The following is a 20,105-nucleotide window of genomic DNA, read 5'->3' as shown; positions in this document are numbered from 1 at the left end:
TTAGTGAATACTGAAGCAAAGTACTTGTTCAATCGGTCTGCCATTTCTTTGTTCCCCGTTATGACTTCCCCTGATTCTGACGTTTGTCTTTACTAATCTTTTTCTCTTTACATATCTATAGAAACTTTTGCAATCCGTCTTAATGTTCCCTGCAAGCTTCCTCTCGTACTCCATTTTCCCTGCCTTAATCAAACCCTTTGCTGAGTTCTAAATTTCTCCCAGTTCGCTGCTATTTCTGGCCAATTTGTATGCCACTTCCTTGGCTTTAATACTATCCCTGATTTCCCTTGATAGCCACGGTTGAGCCACCTTCCCTTTTTATTTTTACGCCAGACAGGAATGTACAATTGTTGTAGTTCATCCATGCAGTCTCTAAATGTCTGCCATTGCCCATCCACAGTCAACCCCTTAAGTATCATTTGCCAATCTATCCTAGCCAATTCACGCCTCATACCTTCAAAGTTACCCTCCTTTAAGTTCTGGACCATGGTCTCTGAATTAACTGTTTCATTCTCCATCCTAATGCAGAATTCCACCATATTATGGTCACTCTTCCCCAAGGGGCCTCGCACAACGAGGTTGCTAATTAATCCTCTCTCATTACATAACACCCAGTCTAAGATGGCCTCCCCCCTAGTTGGTTCCTCGACATATTGGTCTAGAAAACCATCCCTTATGCACTCCAGGAAATCCTCCTCCACCATATTGCTTCCAGTTTGGTTAGCCCAATCTATGTGCATATTAAATTCACCCATTATAACTGCTGCACCTTTATTGCATGCACCCCTAATTTCCTGTTTGATGCCCTCCCCAACATCACTACTACTGTTTGGAGGTCTGTACACAACTCCCACTAACGTTTTTTGCCCTTTGGTGTTCTGCAGCTCTATCCATTTAGATTCCACATCATTCAAGCTAATGTCCTTCCTAACTATTGTATTAATCTCCTCTTTAACCAGCAATGCTACCCCACCTCCTTCTCCTTTTATTCTATCCTTCCTGAATGTTGAATTCATTCAGGACGTAGGTCCCCTGCAGTCAGAATCAGGGGAAGTCATAACGGGGAACAAAGAAATGGCGGACCAATTGAACAAGTACTTTGGTTCGGTATTCACTAAGGAGGATACAAACAACCTTCCGGATATAAAAGGGGTCAGAGGGTCTAGTAAGGAAGGGGAACTGAGGGAAATCTTTATTAGTCGGGAAATTGTGTTGGGGAAATTGATGGGATTGAAGGCCGATAAATCCCCAGGGCCTGATGGACTGCATCCTAGAGTACTTAAGGAGGTGGCCTTGGAAATAGCGGATGCATTGACAGTCATTTTCCAACATTCCATTGACTCTGGATCAGTTCCTATGGAGTGGAGGGTAGCCAATGTAACCCCACTTTTTAAAAAAGGAGGGAGAGAGAAAACAGGGAATTATAGACCGGTCAGCCTGACCTCAGTAGTGGGTAAAATGATGGAATCAATTATTAAGGATGTCATAGCAGTGCATCTGGAAAATGGTGACATGATAGGTCCAAGTCAGCATGGATTTGTGAAAGGGAAATCATGCTTGACAAATCTTCTGGAATTTTTTGAGGATGTTTCCAGTAAAGTGGACAAAGGAGAACCAGTTGATGTGGTATATTTGGACTTTCAGAAGGCTTTCGACAAGGTCCCACACAAGAGATTAATGTGCAAAGTTAAAGCACATGGGATTGGGGGTAGTGTGCTGACGTGGATTGAGAACTGGTTGTCAGACAGGAAGCAAAGAGTAGGAGTAAACGGGTACTTTTCAGAATGGCAGGCAGTGACTAGTGGAGTGCCGCAAGGTTCTGTGCTGGGGCCCCAGCTGTTTACATTGTACATTAATGATTTAGACGAGGGGATTAAATGCAGTATCTCCAAATTTGCGGATGATACTAAGTTGGGTGGCAGTGTGAGCTGCGAGGAGGATGCTATTAGGCTGCAGAGTGACTTGGATAGGTTAGGTGAGTGGGCAAATGCATGGCAGATGAAGTATAATGTGGATAAATGTGAGGTTATCCACTTTGGTGGTAAAAACAGAGAGACAGACTATTATCTGAATGGTGACAGATTAGGAAAAGGGAAGGTGCAACGAGACCTGGGTGTCATGGTACATCAGTCATTGAAGGTTGGCATGCAGGTACAGCAGGCGGTTAAGAAAGCAAATGGCATGTTGGCCTTCATAGCGAGGGGATTTGAATACAGGGGCAGGGAGGTGTTGCTACAGTTGTACAGGGCCTTGGTGAGGCCACACCTGGAGTATTGTGTACAGTTTTGGTCTCCTAACTTGAGGAAGGACATTCTTGCTATTGAGGGAGTGCAGCGAAGGTTCACCAGACTGATTCCCGGGATGGCGGGACTGACCTATCAAGAAAGATTGGATCAACTGGGCTTGTATTCACTGGAGTTCAGAAGAATGAGAGGGGACCTCATAGAAACGTTTAAAATTCTGACGGGTTTAGACAGGTTAGATGCAGAAAGAATGTTCCCAATGTTGGGGAAGTCCAGAACCAGGGGTCACAGTCTGAGGATAAGGGGTAAGCCATTTAGGACCGAGATGAGGAGAAACTTCTTCACCCAGAGAGTGGTGAACCTGTGGAATTCTCTACCACAGAAAGTAGTTGAGGCCAATTCACTAAATATATTCAAAAGGGAGTTAGATGAAGTCCTTATTACTCGGGGGATCAAGGGTTATGGCGAGAAAGCAGGAAGGGGGTACTGAAGTTTCATGTTCAGCCATGAACTCATTGAATGGCGGTGCAGGCTAGAAGGGCTGAATGGCCTGCTCCTGCACCTATTTTCTATGTTTCTATGTTTCTAATACCTCTGGATGTTCAGTTCCCAGCCCTGATCATCCTGGAGCCACGTCTCTGTAATCCCAATCACATCATATTTGTTAACATCTATTTGCACAGTTAATTCATCCACCTTATTACGGATACTCCTTGCATTAAGACACAAAGCCTTCAGGCTTGTTTTTTTAACACCCTTTGTCCTTTTAGAATTTTGCTGTACAGTGGCCCTTTTTGTTCTTTGCCTTGGGTTTCTCTGCCCTCCACTTTTCCTCATCTCCTTTCTGTCTTTTGCTTTTGCCTCCTTTTTGTTTCCCTGTCTCCCTGCATTGGTTCCCATCCCCCTGCCATATTAGTTTAACTCCTCCCCAACAGCACTAGCAAACACTCCCCCTAGGACATTGGTTCCGGTCCTGCCCAGGTGCAGACCGTCCGGTTTGTACTGGTCCCACCTCCCCCAGAACCGGTTCCAATGCCCCAGGAATTTGAATCCCTCCCTGCTGCACCACTGCTCAAGCCACGTATTCATCTGCGCTATCCTGCGATTCCTACTCTGACTAGTTCGTGGCACTGGTAGCAATCCCGAGATTACTACTTTTGAGGTCCTACTTTTTAATTTAGCTCCTAGCTCCTTAAATTCGTTTCATAGGACCTCATCCCTTTTTTTTCCTATGTCGTTGGTACCAATGTGCACCACGACAACTGGCTGTTCTCCCTCCCTTTTTAGAATGTCCTGCACCCGCTCCGAGACATCCTTGACCCTTGCACCAGGGAGGCAACATACCATTCTGCGGACGCAGAAACGCCTCTCTATTCCCCTCACAATTGAATCCCCTATCACTATCGCTCTCCCACTCTTTTTCCTGCCCTCCTGTGCAGCAGAGCCAGCCACAGTGCCATGAACTTGGCTGCTGCTGCCCTCCCCTAATGAGTCATCCCCCTCAACAGTACTCAAAGCAGTGTATCTGTTTTGCAGGGGGATGACCACAGGGGACCCCTGCACTACCTTCCTTGCACTACTCTTCCTGCTGGTCTTCCATTCCCTAGCTGGCTGTGGACCCTTCTCCCGCAGTAAGACCAGCTCGCTACACATGCTACTCACGTCATTCTCAGCATCGTGGATGCTCCAGAGTGAATCCACCCTCAGCTCCAATTCCGCAACGCGGTCCATCCGGAGCTGGAGGCGGATACACTTCCCGTAGATGTAGTCGTCAGGGACACCGGAAGTGTTCCTGAGTTCCCACATGGTACAGGAGGAGCATATCACGTGACCGAGCTCTCCTGCCATGACTTAACCCTTAGATTAACTTAAATTGGCAACAACAATGTTGAAAGTTACTCACTGTTGTCGGAGAAAAAAGAAAAGAAAAACTACTCACCAATCACCAGCCAATCACTTACCCCCTTGGCTGTGACGTCACCTTTCTATTTCTTTCTACTTCTTTTTTGCCTTCTCCCTGTAGCTGTACAAGCCACGCCTTTTATAGGCCTCTCTCCGAAGTCCCGACTGCCTCTCCACGCACCTCCTCAATGCTGGGCCCCGGACACCCTGCTGTGCCTTTTATAGGCCTCTCTCCGAAGTCCCGACTGCCTCTCCTCGCACCTCTCGCCGACTCTGGGCCCCGGACTCCCTGCTGTGCCTTTTATAGGCCTCTCTCCGAAGTCTCGACTGCCTCTCCTCGCACCTCTCGCCGACTCTGGGCCCCGGACTCCCTGCTGTGCCTTTTTTAGGCCTCTCTCCGAAGTCCCGACTGCCTCTCCTCGCACCTCTCGCCGACTCTGGGCCCCGGACACCCTGCTGTGCCTTTTATAGACCTCTCTCCGAAGTCCCGACTGCCTCTCCTTGCACCTCTCGCCGACTCTGGGCCCCGGACTCCCTGCTGTGCCTTTTATAGGCCTCTCTCCGAAGTCCCGACTGCCTCTCCTTGCACCTCTCGCCGACTCTGGGCCCCGGACTCCCTGCTGTGCCTTTTTTAGGCCTCTCTCCGAAGTCCCGACTGCCTCTCCACGCACCTCTCGCCGACTCTGGGCCCCGGACACCCTGCTGTGCCTTTTATAGGCCTCTCTCCGAAGTCCCGACTGCCTCTCCTTGCACCTCTCGCCGTCTCTGGGCCCCGGACTCCCTGCTGTGCCTTTTATAGGCCTCTCTCCGAAGTCCCGACTGCCTCTCCACGCACCTCTCGCCGACTCATAACTTTGTTATCTATGAAATTCAACTTTCACACCATTTACAAAAGCACTGTGTGCCAGTGTTAAATGCCCCATGAGAAACTTTGCAATGCATAATTCAACTGGAAAACTGGCAAAATCTGTGCCATTCCACTTTTTAGTCCCTGCATGCCTAAAACCTGCCACAAGGAACTACCCTCTGATGTAAAATACCTCTGATGAAAATCAAATGTAGGGTTCTTTGAATTTACTTCAGATTTAATGCATTTGAACATTATAATTTTAATTAAATAATCTATTATTTAAAGAATTGAGGCATTTAACTGAAAATTAAATATGACTAGAGCTAATTGTGCAGAAACCAGAGGGTAGATTTTATTCTGTCAGAGGTCAGTGGGCCTTGGAGGATTTTCCATCTACAAAAAAGAGTGATCTCAGTGTCCAAATTGCTTTCTGTAGGTGAATACTGTAACATGTTTCCCAGCATAACATTTAAAAATTACCTCAGCCGTTTCTGGTAGTTTACTTGATTTCAGGCTCTCTATGTTGCTCTGAAGGAAACTCTTTGCTGCTTTGCATCCCTGTGTAAGCTGTTCCAGTTTCTGTAGGAGTAATTAAATCAGCTGAATAGAATTCAAAATCAACATTATTTCAATCTGACTATATTATGGCAAAAGTAGAGACTAAATATGTTCCAGATAACACACACGAGGGGAAAAAAGAATAAATGGTCGAACAGGTTATCCTCAGTCTATTATATATTTACTAATACATATTACTTTGCTGTTGCTTTTACATTCTTCATGGAGAAAACAATGGTTTTCAAACTAGAAAAGCATTTTTTAAGTGGAATATGCTCGTCAGATGAATAACTTTATAATAAATGAACAATAGTCTATTAATTAAAGAGAGAGAGTGGCTCCTGGGGAGAAGGGGATGGGGGCAAAAGTGAAGCATTTTAAACAATGACAGCAATGTTTTCCTTTGGATAGTTGACAATGTCTTGGAAGTCACAGTAGGGCATCCCCAGGTCTGTGTCAGTATTTGTAAGAGGTTCTTCATACTGTAATGTTTGTAAGCCACTGCTGTAAAACACTTAATCTGATAGCTTTACTCCGAGCAGGTGAGGTGAGTAAATGCATAGTGTGCCACTGTGCCAGAGAGACCAGGGGGTTTCTAGATTCAATTCCTGTTCTGTGCTGAGTAAGCTATTTTCAACCAAGTGTCAATAGGGTAGTACAATTCTTTCAATGTTCTCGAGCTTGGGTGGGGAAGGAAATCAGCCAAGTTTTCCACTCTTGTTTGCTCCCCAGTGATTCCTATTGGAAAGCTGTGCCCTGGAAAATCATGTGCCTTGGAGCAAACATCTTAGACACTATGCAATGATTTTCAATCCTGGTTGCCAAAAATAGGATCCTGAAATTGATGATGTCTGGCCCTTTATGCCGCTGCAGGCATTTAAACCCTGCAGCAGCACACCTTTTCCCATCCTCAAACAGACAAGCTCTCAAACACATGCAATGACAATGACAAGAGACCACTCAGAGTATAAATGAGGCTGACCCTGGAAAATTGTGTGGAAGCAGCACGTTAGGTACATTGGTGCCACAATTCCACTAGCGAGCATACCAAAAAGGAAAATCCAGGCGCAAATGTAATGTACTGCTATAATGTCAGTTGGTTACCACATGTCATATAATATGCTGCTGTCATGTCATTATGGAAGGATATTGGACAATGTGCAAGGTAATTCTTAAACAAAATCCAATAATATACCTTAGAGATTTAGAGATTGATTGAAACCAGGGATGTTGCTAAATGGAGGCAATCTGATAAATGCAAATTATATTCTAGTAGCTTGACTTGTATTATGCATATCTCTACAAAACACTCTTCGAAATCATCCCACCCCCACCCCACCACCGCACTTCAGGAAAGCAAGTGGAACCAGTGCTGAATCATGGCTTTACCATGGTTATTCTCATAACCTACAGACCAGATCGTTCATTCCACAACCTATGATATTCATTTTGTTTTACAAAAAGCACTAAAATGTTGATTTATTCAAATTTGTATAGATAGAAAAATGAAACTTCCCTAATACTGAAAAGAAATAGATACATGTTTTTAAGTGCAGAGAATTATAATAAATTATGACAGTTAAAACTTAAACTTAAGAGACTGACAGATTAGGTGTCGAATTGCACAAAGCAGTACATCATAAACAACAACAAATGGCAGACAAATAGCTTCCATTTAGGTCCTGGTTGCTTCTAACTTTAGTTGTTATCATATCAAGGCCTCTTTTCCATTTGGTGGTCACATCCAGCTGTTAAGGGTCAAAGTTGCAGTATATACAATTCAAGAGTCACTCACCATACGAAAGCACATCCAGTTACTGTGACAGTAGGGGAAATTTCCATCAAATTCTGGTGGCAGCTGATTGCTTTCTACATATTTGTGCAGTGACTTCAATGAGGTAAGAAGTTCAAACTGTACACAAAATAAAAAAATAAAAATCAATTGAGATTTCATATAACTGGAAGCTGTTAATAAGTTTAAATTAAGCAGCAGATATAAAAGCAGTTTGAAAAAAATTAATGGTTCAAATTACTAGAAATCCTAACCTGAAAATTATGTTAAATTTGAAAGTCACCTACTTAATTCAACTCATCATATCTATAACATTAAAAATCGTGTGTCTGTGTGAATGTACGCCATGTGTCATAGTGTTAAAGAATCTTTTCAATCAATTAAGAATCCATTTCCTACATTACAACAGTGACTACACTCCAAAAGTTCTTAATTGGTTGTAAAGCACTTTGAGACGTCCGGTGGGCGTGAAAGGCGCTATATAAATGCAAGACTTTCTTTTTTCTTTTATTGATCCCACAAGTAATCAGATCCTAAATATTCAACCTACTGATTTAATTGATCAGATTCCAAAATCAGCAACCAACCAAGTCTCAAAGCCACATTTCTGATTGGCAATTTTTGTGACTGCATCAATAACACTGCCCTGAAAAACACTTCTATGGAATACATCCATCATGATTCTTAATCATCCATTCCAGTATTCAAAATAAACTAATCACATAATTAACAGAATGGAAAATTCAGTATTTTCCAAAAAATACAATCTTAGCTATAAATGTCCGACTTCACTTTCCAGTTGCTCTAACATAGAATCATAGAAATTTACGGGACAGAATGAGGCCATTGGGCCCATCATGTCTGTCAGTCAAGAAAGAGCTATCCAACCTAATCCCACTTTCAGCTCTTGGTCCGTAGCCTTGCAGGTTACAGCACTTCAAAATTGCATATGCAGGTACTTTTTAAATACGATGAGGGTTTCTGCCTTTACCACCCTTTCAGGCAGAGAGTTCCAGACCTGCACAATACTCTGAGTGAAACAATTCCTTTTTAATCCTTCTACCAATTACTTTAATTCCATGCCCCCTGGTTATTGACCTCTCTGCACACGGAAATAGGTCCTTCCTATTCACTATATCTTGGCCCCTCAATTAAATCTCCCCTCAGCCTCCTCTGTTCCAAAGAAAACAACCCCAGCCTATCCAATCCTTCCTCCTAGCTAAAATTCTCCAGTCCTGGCAGCATCCTTGTAAATCTTCTCTGTACCCTCTCGAGTGCAATCACATCTTTCCTGTAATATGGTGACCAGAACTGTATGCAGTACTCTAGCTGTGGCCTAGTGTTTTATCCTGTTCTAACCTCCCTGCTCTTATATTCTATGCCTCAGCCTTCTTAACCACCTTATCTACCTGTCCTGCTACCTTTAGGAATCTGTAGGCATGCACTGCCAAGGTTCCTCTGCGTCTACACTTCTCAGTAGCCTACCATTTATTGTGCATTCCTTTGCATTGTTAGCCCTCCCCAAATGCATTAACTCACACCTCTCCAGATAGAATTCCATTTGCCATTTTTCTGCCCACCTGACAAGTCTATTGATATCTTCCTGCCGTCTACAACTTTCTTCCTCACTATCAACCACACGGCCAATTTTTGTATCATCTGCAAACTTCTTAATCTTGCCCCCAACATTGAAGTCTAAATCATTGCTATATACCACAAAAAAAGCAATGGACCTAGTAGTGAGCCCTGCAGAATCCCACTGGAAACAGCCTTCAAGTTGCAAAAACACCCATCGACCATTACCCTTTGCTTCCTGCCACACGAGTCAATTTTGGATCCAACTTGCCACTTTCTCTTGAATCCTATGGTCTTTTACTTTTCAGACTAGTATGCCATGTGGGACTTTGTCAAATGCCTTGCTAAAATCCATGTAGACTATATCAAATGCACTACCCTCATCGACAAACTTCCTTTTCTGGCTCCCGTGTTAGCCGATATTGTTAACTGTTCAGGTACTGACACCCTCTCCTTCAAATCTGCCATCATCACCCTTCTCTTCCAAAAAAAACAATCCTTGACCCGTCCGTCCTTGCAAACTACCGCCCCATCTCCAACCTCCCTTTCCTCTTCAAAATCCTTGAATGTGTTGTCGGCTCCCAAGTCCATGCCCATCTTTCCCAGAACTCCCATGTTTCAATCCCTCCAATCACGTTTCCGCCCCTTCTATGTAATTGTGACCATGGTAAACTATCCTTCTCGACTAGTCTGCAGTCTTGGACACAGTTGACTACAACATCCTCCTCCAAAGCCTCTCCACCGTCATTCAGTTGGGTGGGACTGCGCATGCCTGGTTCCATTCTTATGTATCTAATCATATATAATCACCTGCAATGGATTCTCTTCCCGCCCCCAAATCTTTACCTCTGGAATTCCCCAATGATCGATCCTTGGCCGATGTTGTGTATCTGTAAAGCATGCACTCCCATGTTCTCCCACCAGGGAGCGCATCCTCTGAAGTTCCAAGGGATCCCAGCATCCCTTGGGAGCACTGAATATAAGCTGGCCCCTCAGGCCTGTTCCTCACTCTGGAGTTTCTTAATAAAGACTGAGGTCACTGTTACTTTAACCTCCCTGTGTGCAGTCTCATCTGTGTTAGGAACACAACAACTGGCGACGAGTATACGAATCCAATGCAAACATGCAACAAACTGTGGGCATCCTGGAGAAGTTCTCGGAGGGTGAGGATTGGGAAGCCTATGTCAAACGGCTAGACCAGTACGTTGTAGCCAATGAGCTGGACGGAGAAGGAAGCGCTGCAAAAAAGAGAGTGGTCCTCCTCACGGTCTGCGGGGCACCGAGCTACAGCCTCATGAAGAATCATCTGGCTCTGTTGAAACCCAAAGATAAGTCATATGAGGAGTTGTGTACACTGGTTCGGGAGCAGCTTAACCCGAGGGAGAGCGTGCTGATGGCGAGGTATCGGTTCTACATGTGCCAGCGATCTGAAGGTCAGAAAGTGGCGAGCTACGTCGCCGAGTTAAGGCGACTTGCAGGACAATGTGAGTTTGATGGCTACCTGGAGCAAATGCTCAGAGACTTTTTTTATACAGGGCATTGGCCATAAGACCATCCTTCGAAAACTTTTAACTGTAGAGACACCGACCCTGAGCAAGGCCATTTATGTCCACCAGTGATAACACCAAACAAATCTCTCAGCACACAAGTGCTAGCAATGTTCATAAATTAACTGGAACTGTGTTTACGAGCAGAAATGTACAGGGCAGAAACTAAGAGTATGCAACTGCCAGCAGGCCTCAGGTGACCCAGATGACTCAGAATCCGCAACAAAGGATGAATGCAAGGCAATTCACACCTTGTTGGCGTTGTGGAGGCTTCCATTCAGCCTATTCATGCCGCTTCAAAGGGCATGTTTGCAAGAGCTGTGGAACAATGGGGCACCTCCAACGAGCTTGCAGATGAGCTGCAAGCTTTGCAAGACCTGCTAACCACCACGTGGCAGAGGAAGATGGCGGATCAAAGCAATTTCGAGCCTCAGAGAGGGGAGGTAGATGCTGAAGTACACGGGGTGCACACATTTGAGACGAAATGTCCACCTATAATGCTAAATGTAAAATTGAATGGCTTACCCGTAGCCATGGAACTGGACACTGGCGCTAGCCAATCCACCATGAGTAAAAAGATGTTTGAGAGACTGGTGCAACAAGGCACGCAGACCAATCCTGAGCCCCACCCACACAAAACTGAGAACGTACACCAAAGAGCTTATCACTGTCCTGGGCAGTGCCATGGTCAAGGTCACCTACGAGGGCACGGTGCACGAACTGCCACTCTGGATTGTCCCGGGCGATGGCCGCACACTGCTTGGAAGGAGCTGGCTGGGCAAAATCCGCTGGAACTGCGATGACTTCCGAGCGCTATCACATGTCGATGAGGCCTCATGTACCCAGCTTCTTAACAAATTTCCTTCCCTTTTTGAGCCAGGCATTGGAAACTTTTCCAGGGCGAAGGTGCGGATCCACTTGGTCCCAGAGGCACGACCCATTCACCACAAGGCGCGAGCGGTACTTCACATGATGAGGAAGAGTGTGGAAATCGAGCTGGACAGGCTGCAACGTGAGGGCATCATCTCCCCAGTGGAATTCAGCAAGTGGGCCAGCCCAATTGTTCCAGTACTCAAAAGTGATGGCACGGTCAGAATTTGCGGCGATTATAAAGTAACTTTTAATCGTTTCTCGCTACAGGACCAATTCCCGCTACCTAAGGCAGACGACCTATTTGCGACGCTGGCAGGAGGCAAGACGTTCACCAAGCTCGACCTGACTTCGGCCTACATGACGCAGGAGCTGAAGGAGTCTTTGAAGGGCCTCACCTGCATCAACACGCACAAGGGACTGTTCATCTGCAACAGATGCCTGTTTGGAATTCGGTCGGCTGCAGCAATCTTCCAGAGAAACATGGAGACCCTACTCAAGTCGGTACCACACACGGTGGTTTTTCAGAACAACATATTGGTCACGGGTCGAGACACCGTCGAGCACCTACAAAACATGGAGGAGGTCCTCCAGCGACTGGATCGCGTAGGGCTGTTGCTGAAGAGGTCAAAATGCATCTTCATGGCAACAAAAGTGGAGTTTTTAAGGAGAAAGATTGCGGCGGACGGCATTCGGCCCACAGACGCCAAGACAGAGGCCATCAGGAACACGCCCAGGCCACAGAACGTCACGGAGCTGCGGTCGTTCCTGGGACTCCTCAACTATTTTGGTAACTTCCAACCGGGGTTATGCACCCTCTTAGAGCCCCTACATGTGTTATTGCGTAAAGGTGAGAACTGGGTATGGGGAAAAAAACAAGTAATTGCTTTTGAGAAAACCAGAAACATTTTATGCTCCAACAAGCTGCTTGTATTGTATAACCCGTGTAAAAGACTTGTGCTAGCATGTGATGCGTTGTCGTACGGAGTCGGGTGTGTATTACAACAAGCTAACGTTGCCGGGAAGTTGCAACCTGTCGCCTATGTCTCCAGGAGCTTGTCCAAGGCCGAGAGGGCCGACAGCATGATTGAGAAAGAGGCATTAGCGTGTGTGTTCGGGGTAAAGAAAATGCATCAGTACCTGTTTGGCCTCAAATTTGAGCTGGAAACCGATCACAAGCCCCTCATATCCCTGCTCGCTGAAAACAAGGGGATAAATACTAATGCCTCAGCCCGCATACAAAGGTGGGCACTCGTGCTATCAGTGTATAACTATACCATCTGCCACAGGCCAGGCACCGGGAACTATGTGGATGCTCTCAGTCGGCTACCATTACCCACCACTGTGGTGGAAATGGCGCAGCCTGCAAACTTGTTGATGATGGCGCAGCCCGCAGACTTGTTGATGGTCATGGAAGCTTTTGAAAATGATACATCACCTGTCACGGCCCGCCAGATTAGGACTTGGACCAGCCAAGATCCTCTGCTGTCCCTAATAAAAAACTGTGTACTGAATGGAAGCTGGTCCAGCATCCCCGTTGAAATGCAAGAGCTAATCAAGCCGTTCCAGTGGCGAAAGGACGAGCTGTCCATTCAGGCAGACTGACTGTTGTGAGGTAACCGCGTAGTGCTACCCAAAAAGGGCAGGGAGACATTCATCTCGGATCTCCACAGCACATACCCGGATATAGTAATGATGAAAGCGATAGCCAGATCCCACGTGTGGTGGCCCGGTATCGACTCTGACTTAAGTCCTGTGTACGGCAATGCAGCGTGTGTGCTCAGTTGAGCAACTCGCCCAGAGAGGCACCACTAAGTTTGTGGTCCTGGCCCTCCAGACCATGGTCGAGGATCCATGTCAACTATGCGGGCCCGTTTCTCGGTAAAATGTTCCTGGTGGTGGTGGATGCTTTTTCAAAATGGATTGAATGTGAAATAATGTCGGGAAGCACCGCCACCGCTACCATTGAAAGCCTGAGGGCCATGTTTGCCACCCACAGCCTGCCTGACATACTGGTCAGTGACAACGGGCCATGTTTCACCAGTGCCGAATTTAAAGAATTCATGACCCGCAATGGGATCAAACATATCACCTCGGCCCCGTTTAAACCAGCCTCCAATGGGCAGGCAGAGCGGGCAGTACAAACAATTAAACAGAGCCTCAAACGAGTCACAGAAGGCTCACTCCAAATCCGCCTGTCCCGAATACTGCTCAGCTACCGCACGAGACCCCACTCGCTCACAGGGGTGCCCCCAGTTGAGCTACTCATGAAAAGGACACTTAAAACCAGACTCTCGCTGGTTCACCCCAACCTGCACGATCAGGTAGAGAGCAGGTGGCAGCAACAAAATGTAAACAATGGTCGCGCCACTGTGTCACAGGAATTTAATCTGAATGACCCTGTGTATGTGCTAAACTATGGACATGGTCCCAAGTTGATCGCGGGCACAGTGATAACTAAAGAAGGGAGTAGGGCGTTTGTAGTCAAACTAGACAATGGACAAATTTGCAGAAAGCACCTGGACCAAACGAGGCTGCGGTTCACAGACTGCCCTGAACAACCCACAGCAGACACCACCTTTTTCGAGCCCACAACACACACCCAAAGGATCAACGACACCACCCCGGACCAGGAAATCGAACCCATCACGCCCAACAGCCCAGCAAAGGTCGGCTCACCCAGCAGCCCTGCAGGGCCAACAACACGCCAACCCAGCGAGGGCACAGCCAACACACCAGAACAGACATTTGTACCGAGGCGGTCCACCAGGGAAAGAAAGGCTCCCGACCGCCTCACCTTGTAAATAGTTTTCACTTTGACTTTGGGGGGTGAGGGGGCGGAGTGATGTGTATCTGTAAAGCATGCACTCCCATGTTCCGCCACCAGGGAGCTCATTCCCTGAAGTCCCAAGGGATCCCAGCATTCCTTGGGAGCACTGTATATAAGCCAGCCCCGAAGGCCTGTTCCTCACTCTGGATTGTCTTAATAAAGACTGAGGTCACTGTTACTTTAACCTCCCTGTGTGCAATCTCATCTGTGTTAGGAACACAACAGCCTCCTCCTATTTCTTATCTAGATATCACTTGGCGACAACAACCAAAAACAGAGCAGCAGTTTCCACATGTACATTGACAACACACAGCTCTACTTTCGATCACTTCTTTCGACCCTTCCACTGTCTCTAAACTGTCAGACTGCTTGTCCCACATCCAGGAGTGGATGAGCAGAAATTTCCTCCCACTAAATACTGGGAAGACTGAAGCCATTGGGCTGAATTTTCCCTGGTGATAGCAGGCGAGGTTGGTGGCGGGTCGGATGGGAAAATTGTTTTTTGATAACCTGTCGGGAATCCGCTGTCAACTCGCTCCCACGTACCTTTCTCACTGTCAATGTAGAGTCAACCAGACCTACAGCGGCGGGCGACTCTATTGAAATCATTAAGAGGTGCTTTACATGCACTTAAGAGCCTTTTCCCCCCTAGTTTTTAAATTTCCCTATATGGCCACAGGTTTCATGCAGCTTGGGAATCACACCTGTCAACTAAGGCGTGAGTTCTGTGGCTATTGCATCAGCTGATGACTAGACAGCATAGAAAGCAAACCAAAATAAAAACATGTTGATTACATTGGTGAACAGATTAATAAAGATTCTGTTCTATTTGATGACTGGTAAATGTTAATTTTTCCTTGGCCACTCTCAGCTGTTGTCTTCCAACTAAAGAGTAATTGCAGTGAATTAATCTGCACTATAAAAAAAAGACATACCATTTAAATACATTTGTGTTGTTTCTGGTCAGTTTTTTCTCACAGTATACTGTGATTGTCCAATTACACATTAAATCAAGTCATCAACCGTAACAATTCATTCTCATCACTCATTCCACCGGTTCAATTTGCTTTCAGTCCCTGAATATGATAAATTTAATTTTTAAGTCTGAGACTTTAGGGTGAATTTCTGTGGCGGTTCTCTCACTGTCCATTGTTAACTTCAACAGAAGAGCTGCAGGGATCCCAGAAACACATTGTTAGCACCAGCTATACAATTTGTCAGAGTTTCCGCAGCTCTTCTGCTGAACTTGCAAAAGATTATAAATCCAACCTTTTAAAATTACATTTAAAATCTGCTTAATTTTATGTCTTACCTATACATACACATCTTTTATTTGTACCAGTTACTGATACAAAATTCTATAGATTTGTAACAAAAGCACCAATAACCTCAATTAATGTTTTCTTTAAAATTATGTTTGATTGTATTTGTAAATGGAGTCATATTACTTGATAATTTTATTTAAATATTTCTTTGTGACTCATATATAAGTTTTATTATATTATTGTACAATTAAGATTCAACACCCACTATGTTAGATTAAACTTAAAATGTAATATGGCCAGGGCACCTTGAAGGATCCCAGCTTAAAACGAGTCATAAATGACATCACCAGACCCGCTCCATCTAATTGGGCTGGGTAACGCGCTGGGCGGGTTTAATAGCCCTCATTAAGGTAAATTCACTTTGTACAGTGGGATGGAGCCAGCAGCGGGGCGGGTCCCACCACGGACTCCGGCCGCACCGGACCTGCCAAGGTAAGGAAAATTCCAGCCATTATCTTCGGTCCCCGCCATCGACTCCATTCCTGAGCCACCAATTCCATCGCTCTCCCAACTTCTGTCTGATACTGAACCAGATTGTTCGCAACCTTGATGTCATATTTGACCCTGAAATGAGCTTCCAACCACATATCCACACTATAACTAAGATTGCCTAATTCCACCTTGGTAACATTGCCCCTGCCTTAGCTCATCTGTTGCTGAAGCCCTCATCCATGCCAAAACCCTCATCCGTGCCTTCGTAACCTCTAGACTTGACTATTCCAATGCACTCCTGGCTGGCCTTTCACGTTCTACGCTATGTATACTTGAGGTCATCCAAAATTCTGTTGCCCGTGTCCTAACTCGCAACAAGTCCTGTTCACCCATTACCCCTGTGCTCGCTGACCTATACTGGCTTCCGGTTAAGCAGTGCCTCGATTTTAAAATTCTCATCCTTGTTTTCAAATCCCTCCATGGCCTCGCCCGTCCCTATCTCAGTCATTTCCTCCAGCCCCTCGACCCTCAAGAGATACCTGCATTCCTCTAATTCTGATCTCTTCAGCATCCCTGATTTTAACTGCTCAACCATTGGTGGCCGTACCTTCAGCTGCCAATGCCCTAAGCTCTTGAATTCCCTCCCTAAATCTCTGCTCCTCTCAAGTCTCCTTTAAGACGTTCCTTAAAAACTACCTCTTTGACCAAGCTTTTGGTCATCTACCCTGCTAGCTCCTTAAGTGGCTCGGTGTCAAATTTTGTTTATAACGCTCCTGTGAAGCGCTTTGTGATGTTTTACTATGTTAAAGGCGCTATATAAATACAATTTGTTGTTGTTGTTGACCCTTCTTGTTACCTCAACAAATTCAACCAAGTTAGCCAGACACGACCGTCCCTTAACAAATCCATGCCGACTCTTTGATTAATCAGTGGCTTTCTAAATGACTTTATCATCTCCTTTTCCAACCAAAATCACCAGCACAGATAATGTTTCCGTACGAGCAGACATTATTCCACCTGCCCATTCCCCTTTATTCTTGGAACACCACAACTCAGATCCGACATCCTGCCCCAGCCACTGCATACTGTCCTACTCACTCCCTCCTGCTGCTCAGCACTGGGTTCTGCCTCCAGCTATCACCTGATCTTCACCAGTTCTGGTCCCAGGAAGATAGTAAGAGTAGAAACCAGTGGGAGAGAGGCAAATAAATAAACAGTGATTTAACATAGAGAAAAGGAGGGAGTCACACAGACATAAAAGGGACCACTAGCCAGCTCTCCCCGGAGACCCATACACTTCTTGGCAAGTTCTTGCATACCATGCACCTCCAAAACAGAAACATCCACAACAGCAGCCAACCCCCAAATGTTTGCCATCCAGAAAGCATAAAGCTCTCTTAACTCAGCCTTGTTGGCTTGAAACCTGTCCACAAATGTTCAGCAATTCTCACACCCACCCTAATGGGTAAACAGAATACTCAAGAGACAAATTCAAGACTTCCATGAAACAAATCAACATCAAATCGGTAACATATATGGAACATTCCAAGCTCCATATCCCAACTACCGACAAGAAATATCCTGGAAGTTCTACTTGTATGTTACCAAAGAGACAACCATTTTAAGATACTTGTTTTCTCCTTTCCCGTTTCTGGATTATCTTTACCACACATGATTTGCTGGTCAACAGAATCAGTTGCTAATCTGCTTAAAATATCTTGATCAATGTTGCTCTGTAGCCTGGTTGATTCTCTTCAATTTTCTCTTCTTCCATCTTTGTGGGGAGTTACCTGGCCTTAGCTCAGTACTCCCCATGACTGATAATTAGCTGCATGGGAAATCAGAGCATGACTTGCATCCATGAAGCAGGTGCTCTTACACACCAAGCTACCACTCTGCCCTATGACCAGCACTTCAATAGTTCTTAACAAAGTCTCCTGTATTAAGCAGACCAAGCCAAAGCAGGGGAATTTTTTTTTATCTGCATTTAGCTAATTAAATAGAAAGTACCATCCAACAGGGATAATCTAATCGAAGAGTTAAGATGACATCATCTGCTGTAAATACAAAAGCATTTTATTACTATCACAGGAATCTCAGAAAAAAGACCGATATGATTTCCAAATATGGGTATTACTCAATATTTAACTGTAATAAGTTGCAGATAATGTAAACGGTGGTCAATGGGGTTTAATATTGTAAGGAGATATTAGAAAACAAAAAGCAACTGCAGTAATGAGTGGTGCAGTGCATTTATCATCATTATTGTTCTTCTAAGTCTAAGACATCAATTTTTTATCTCATCAGTCTGGATTTATCCGTGTTGACTGTACATGAGATAAGTATGGGCAGTCTCATCAGTTCCTGGTGGGCATGAATCCACAACATAGCACTGGATACAGCAATGGCTATGGGCCCCCACAACATCCCAGTTGTTGTGCTGAAGACTTATACACCACAACTAGCCACACCTCTAACCAAGCTGTTCCCGTACAGCTACAACATTGGCATCTATCAGACAATGTGGAAAACTGGTATGTCCTGTCCACAAAAAGCAGGACAAATCCAATACGGCCAATTACCACCCCATCAGTCTACTTTCAATCATTAGCAAAGTGATGGAAGGTGTCGTTGACAGTGCTAACAAGCAGCACTTACTCAACAATAACCTGCTCACCGGTGCTCAGTTTGGGTTCCGTCCGGACCACTTGGCTCCAACAACTCGCCACGGCTTCTTTGGCAGCACCTCCCAAACCGCGACCTCTACCACCGAAAAGGACAGGGGCAGCAGACGCATGGGATCACCTGCAAGTTCCCCTCCAAGTTACACACCATCCTGATTTGTAAGTTTATCATCATTTCTTCATCGTTGCTGGGTCAAAATCCTGGAACTCCCTCTATATCAGCACTGTGGGAGTACCTTCATCACATGGACTGCAGCGGTTCAAGGTGGCGGCTCATCACCACCTTCTCAAGGGCAATTAAGGATGGGCAATAAATGCTGGCCTTGCCAGCGAGCGCAAATCCCATGAACAAATAAAAACAAAACTGCCCACATCATCATACACACCTACAATCTGATTGATAGAGTTCAGGAGTGGAAGGCAATGAGTGGTTGCAGGACTGGCGGAAGTTAGAGAGATAGGGAGGGGAAAGGACTTGAAGGGATTTAAATATGAGGATGAGAATTTTAAATTTCAGGTGTTGGGGGGAGCAGAAGCTAGTGTAGGTCAGCGAGGTCAGGGTGACAGGCAAGCAGCAATTGGTGTGGCATAGGATATGGGCAGCAACATTTTGGATAAACTACAGTTTACGAAGTAGGATGGAAAGCTAGCCAGGAGAGCACTGGAAGTCGGGCATGGAAGTGACTGGATGAAGGTTTCAGTGGTAGATGGGCTTAGGCAGGTTACGGAGGTCAAAATAGGGTTTTTGTGATGGAGCGGGTAAGGGGTTGGAAGCTCAGTTTGGAGTTGAATAGGATGCCAAGATTGCTCTGGGATTGAATAGAATGCTGAGGTTGCAAACTATCGGTCTTGGGCAACATAAGAACATAAGAAACAGGAGCAGGAGTAGGCCTTTTGGCCCCTCGAGCCTGCACCGCCAATCAATAAGATCATGGTTGATCTGACAGAGGAGAGGTGTTGGAGAAAGATGGTGTGGTTGACCATGTCAAAGGCTGCAGAGGTCAAGAAAGAAAATAAGAGATAATCCACCATGGTTAAAGTCACAGAGAATGTTGTTGATGACTTTGATTGGGGCCATTTTGCTGCTGAGGGGCAGAAACCGGATCAGAGAGATTTAAACAGAGTTGCAGAAAAGATGGGTGTGATTTTGCTCAAAGTTTTTGGACTGAGACAAGGGCCTATAATTATTTCCACTTTTGGGGCTGAAGAACTGCAGTTTTCCCAGTCTTTTCTCATAACTTAACCCTTTGATACCATAACCCTTGTTGCTCTTCTCTTCACCGTTTTCATAGTTTGAATGTTTCCCTCGTCTTGGTGATCAAAATTGAACATAGTATGCAAGAGAGTTCCAAAGAACAGTCATCAACCTGAAACATTAATTTATTGGCCCTGAAATTGCAGCATCTCCAAGTGTGTATGATGTGCCCAAAGTCCCGCAAGTTCCGGGTTTAGGCGCGTAAAGCACATGCGCCTGAACCCGGCACTTGCAATCTGTCA

General features: G+C 45.4%; 1 protein-coding gene across 8 annotated transcripts in view; it reads right to left on the bottom strand.

The window, feature by feature from the left end:
* Positions 1-20,105, bottom strand: part of plekhg4 (pleckstrin homology domain containing, family G (with RhoGef domain) member 4) — a 447,922-nt gene that overhangs the window by 151,282 nt on the left and 276,535 nt on the right. For all 8 annotated transcript variants that reach the window (XM_070897923.1, XM_070897924.1, XM_070897919.1 and 5 more), the window contains 2 exons: positions 7,349-7,465; positions 5,476-5,574 (listed from right to left, as the gene is read on the bottom strand). In XM_070897923.1, coding sequence (XP_070754024.1) covers positions 5,476-5,574; positions 7,349-7,465 — 216 coding nt within the window. The remainder of the gene's footprint in view (positions 1-5,475; positions 5,575-7,348; positions 7,466-20,105) is intronic.

Source organism: Pristiophorus japonicus, chromosome 13, assembly GCF_044704955.1.
Source record: "Pristiophorus japonicus isolate sPriJap1 chromosome 13, sPriJap1.hap1, whole genome shotgun sequence".
Classification (NCBI taxonomy): Eukaryota; Metazoa; Chordata; class Chondrichthyes; family Pristiophoridae; genus Pristiophorus; species Pristiophorus japonicus.
This window is presented reverse-complemented; position numbering and strand designations above follow the sequence as displayed.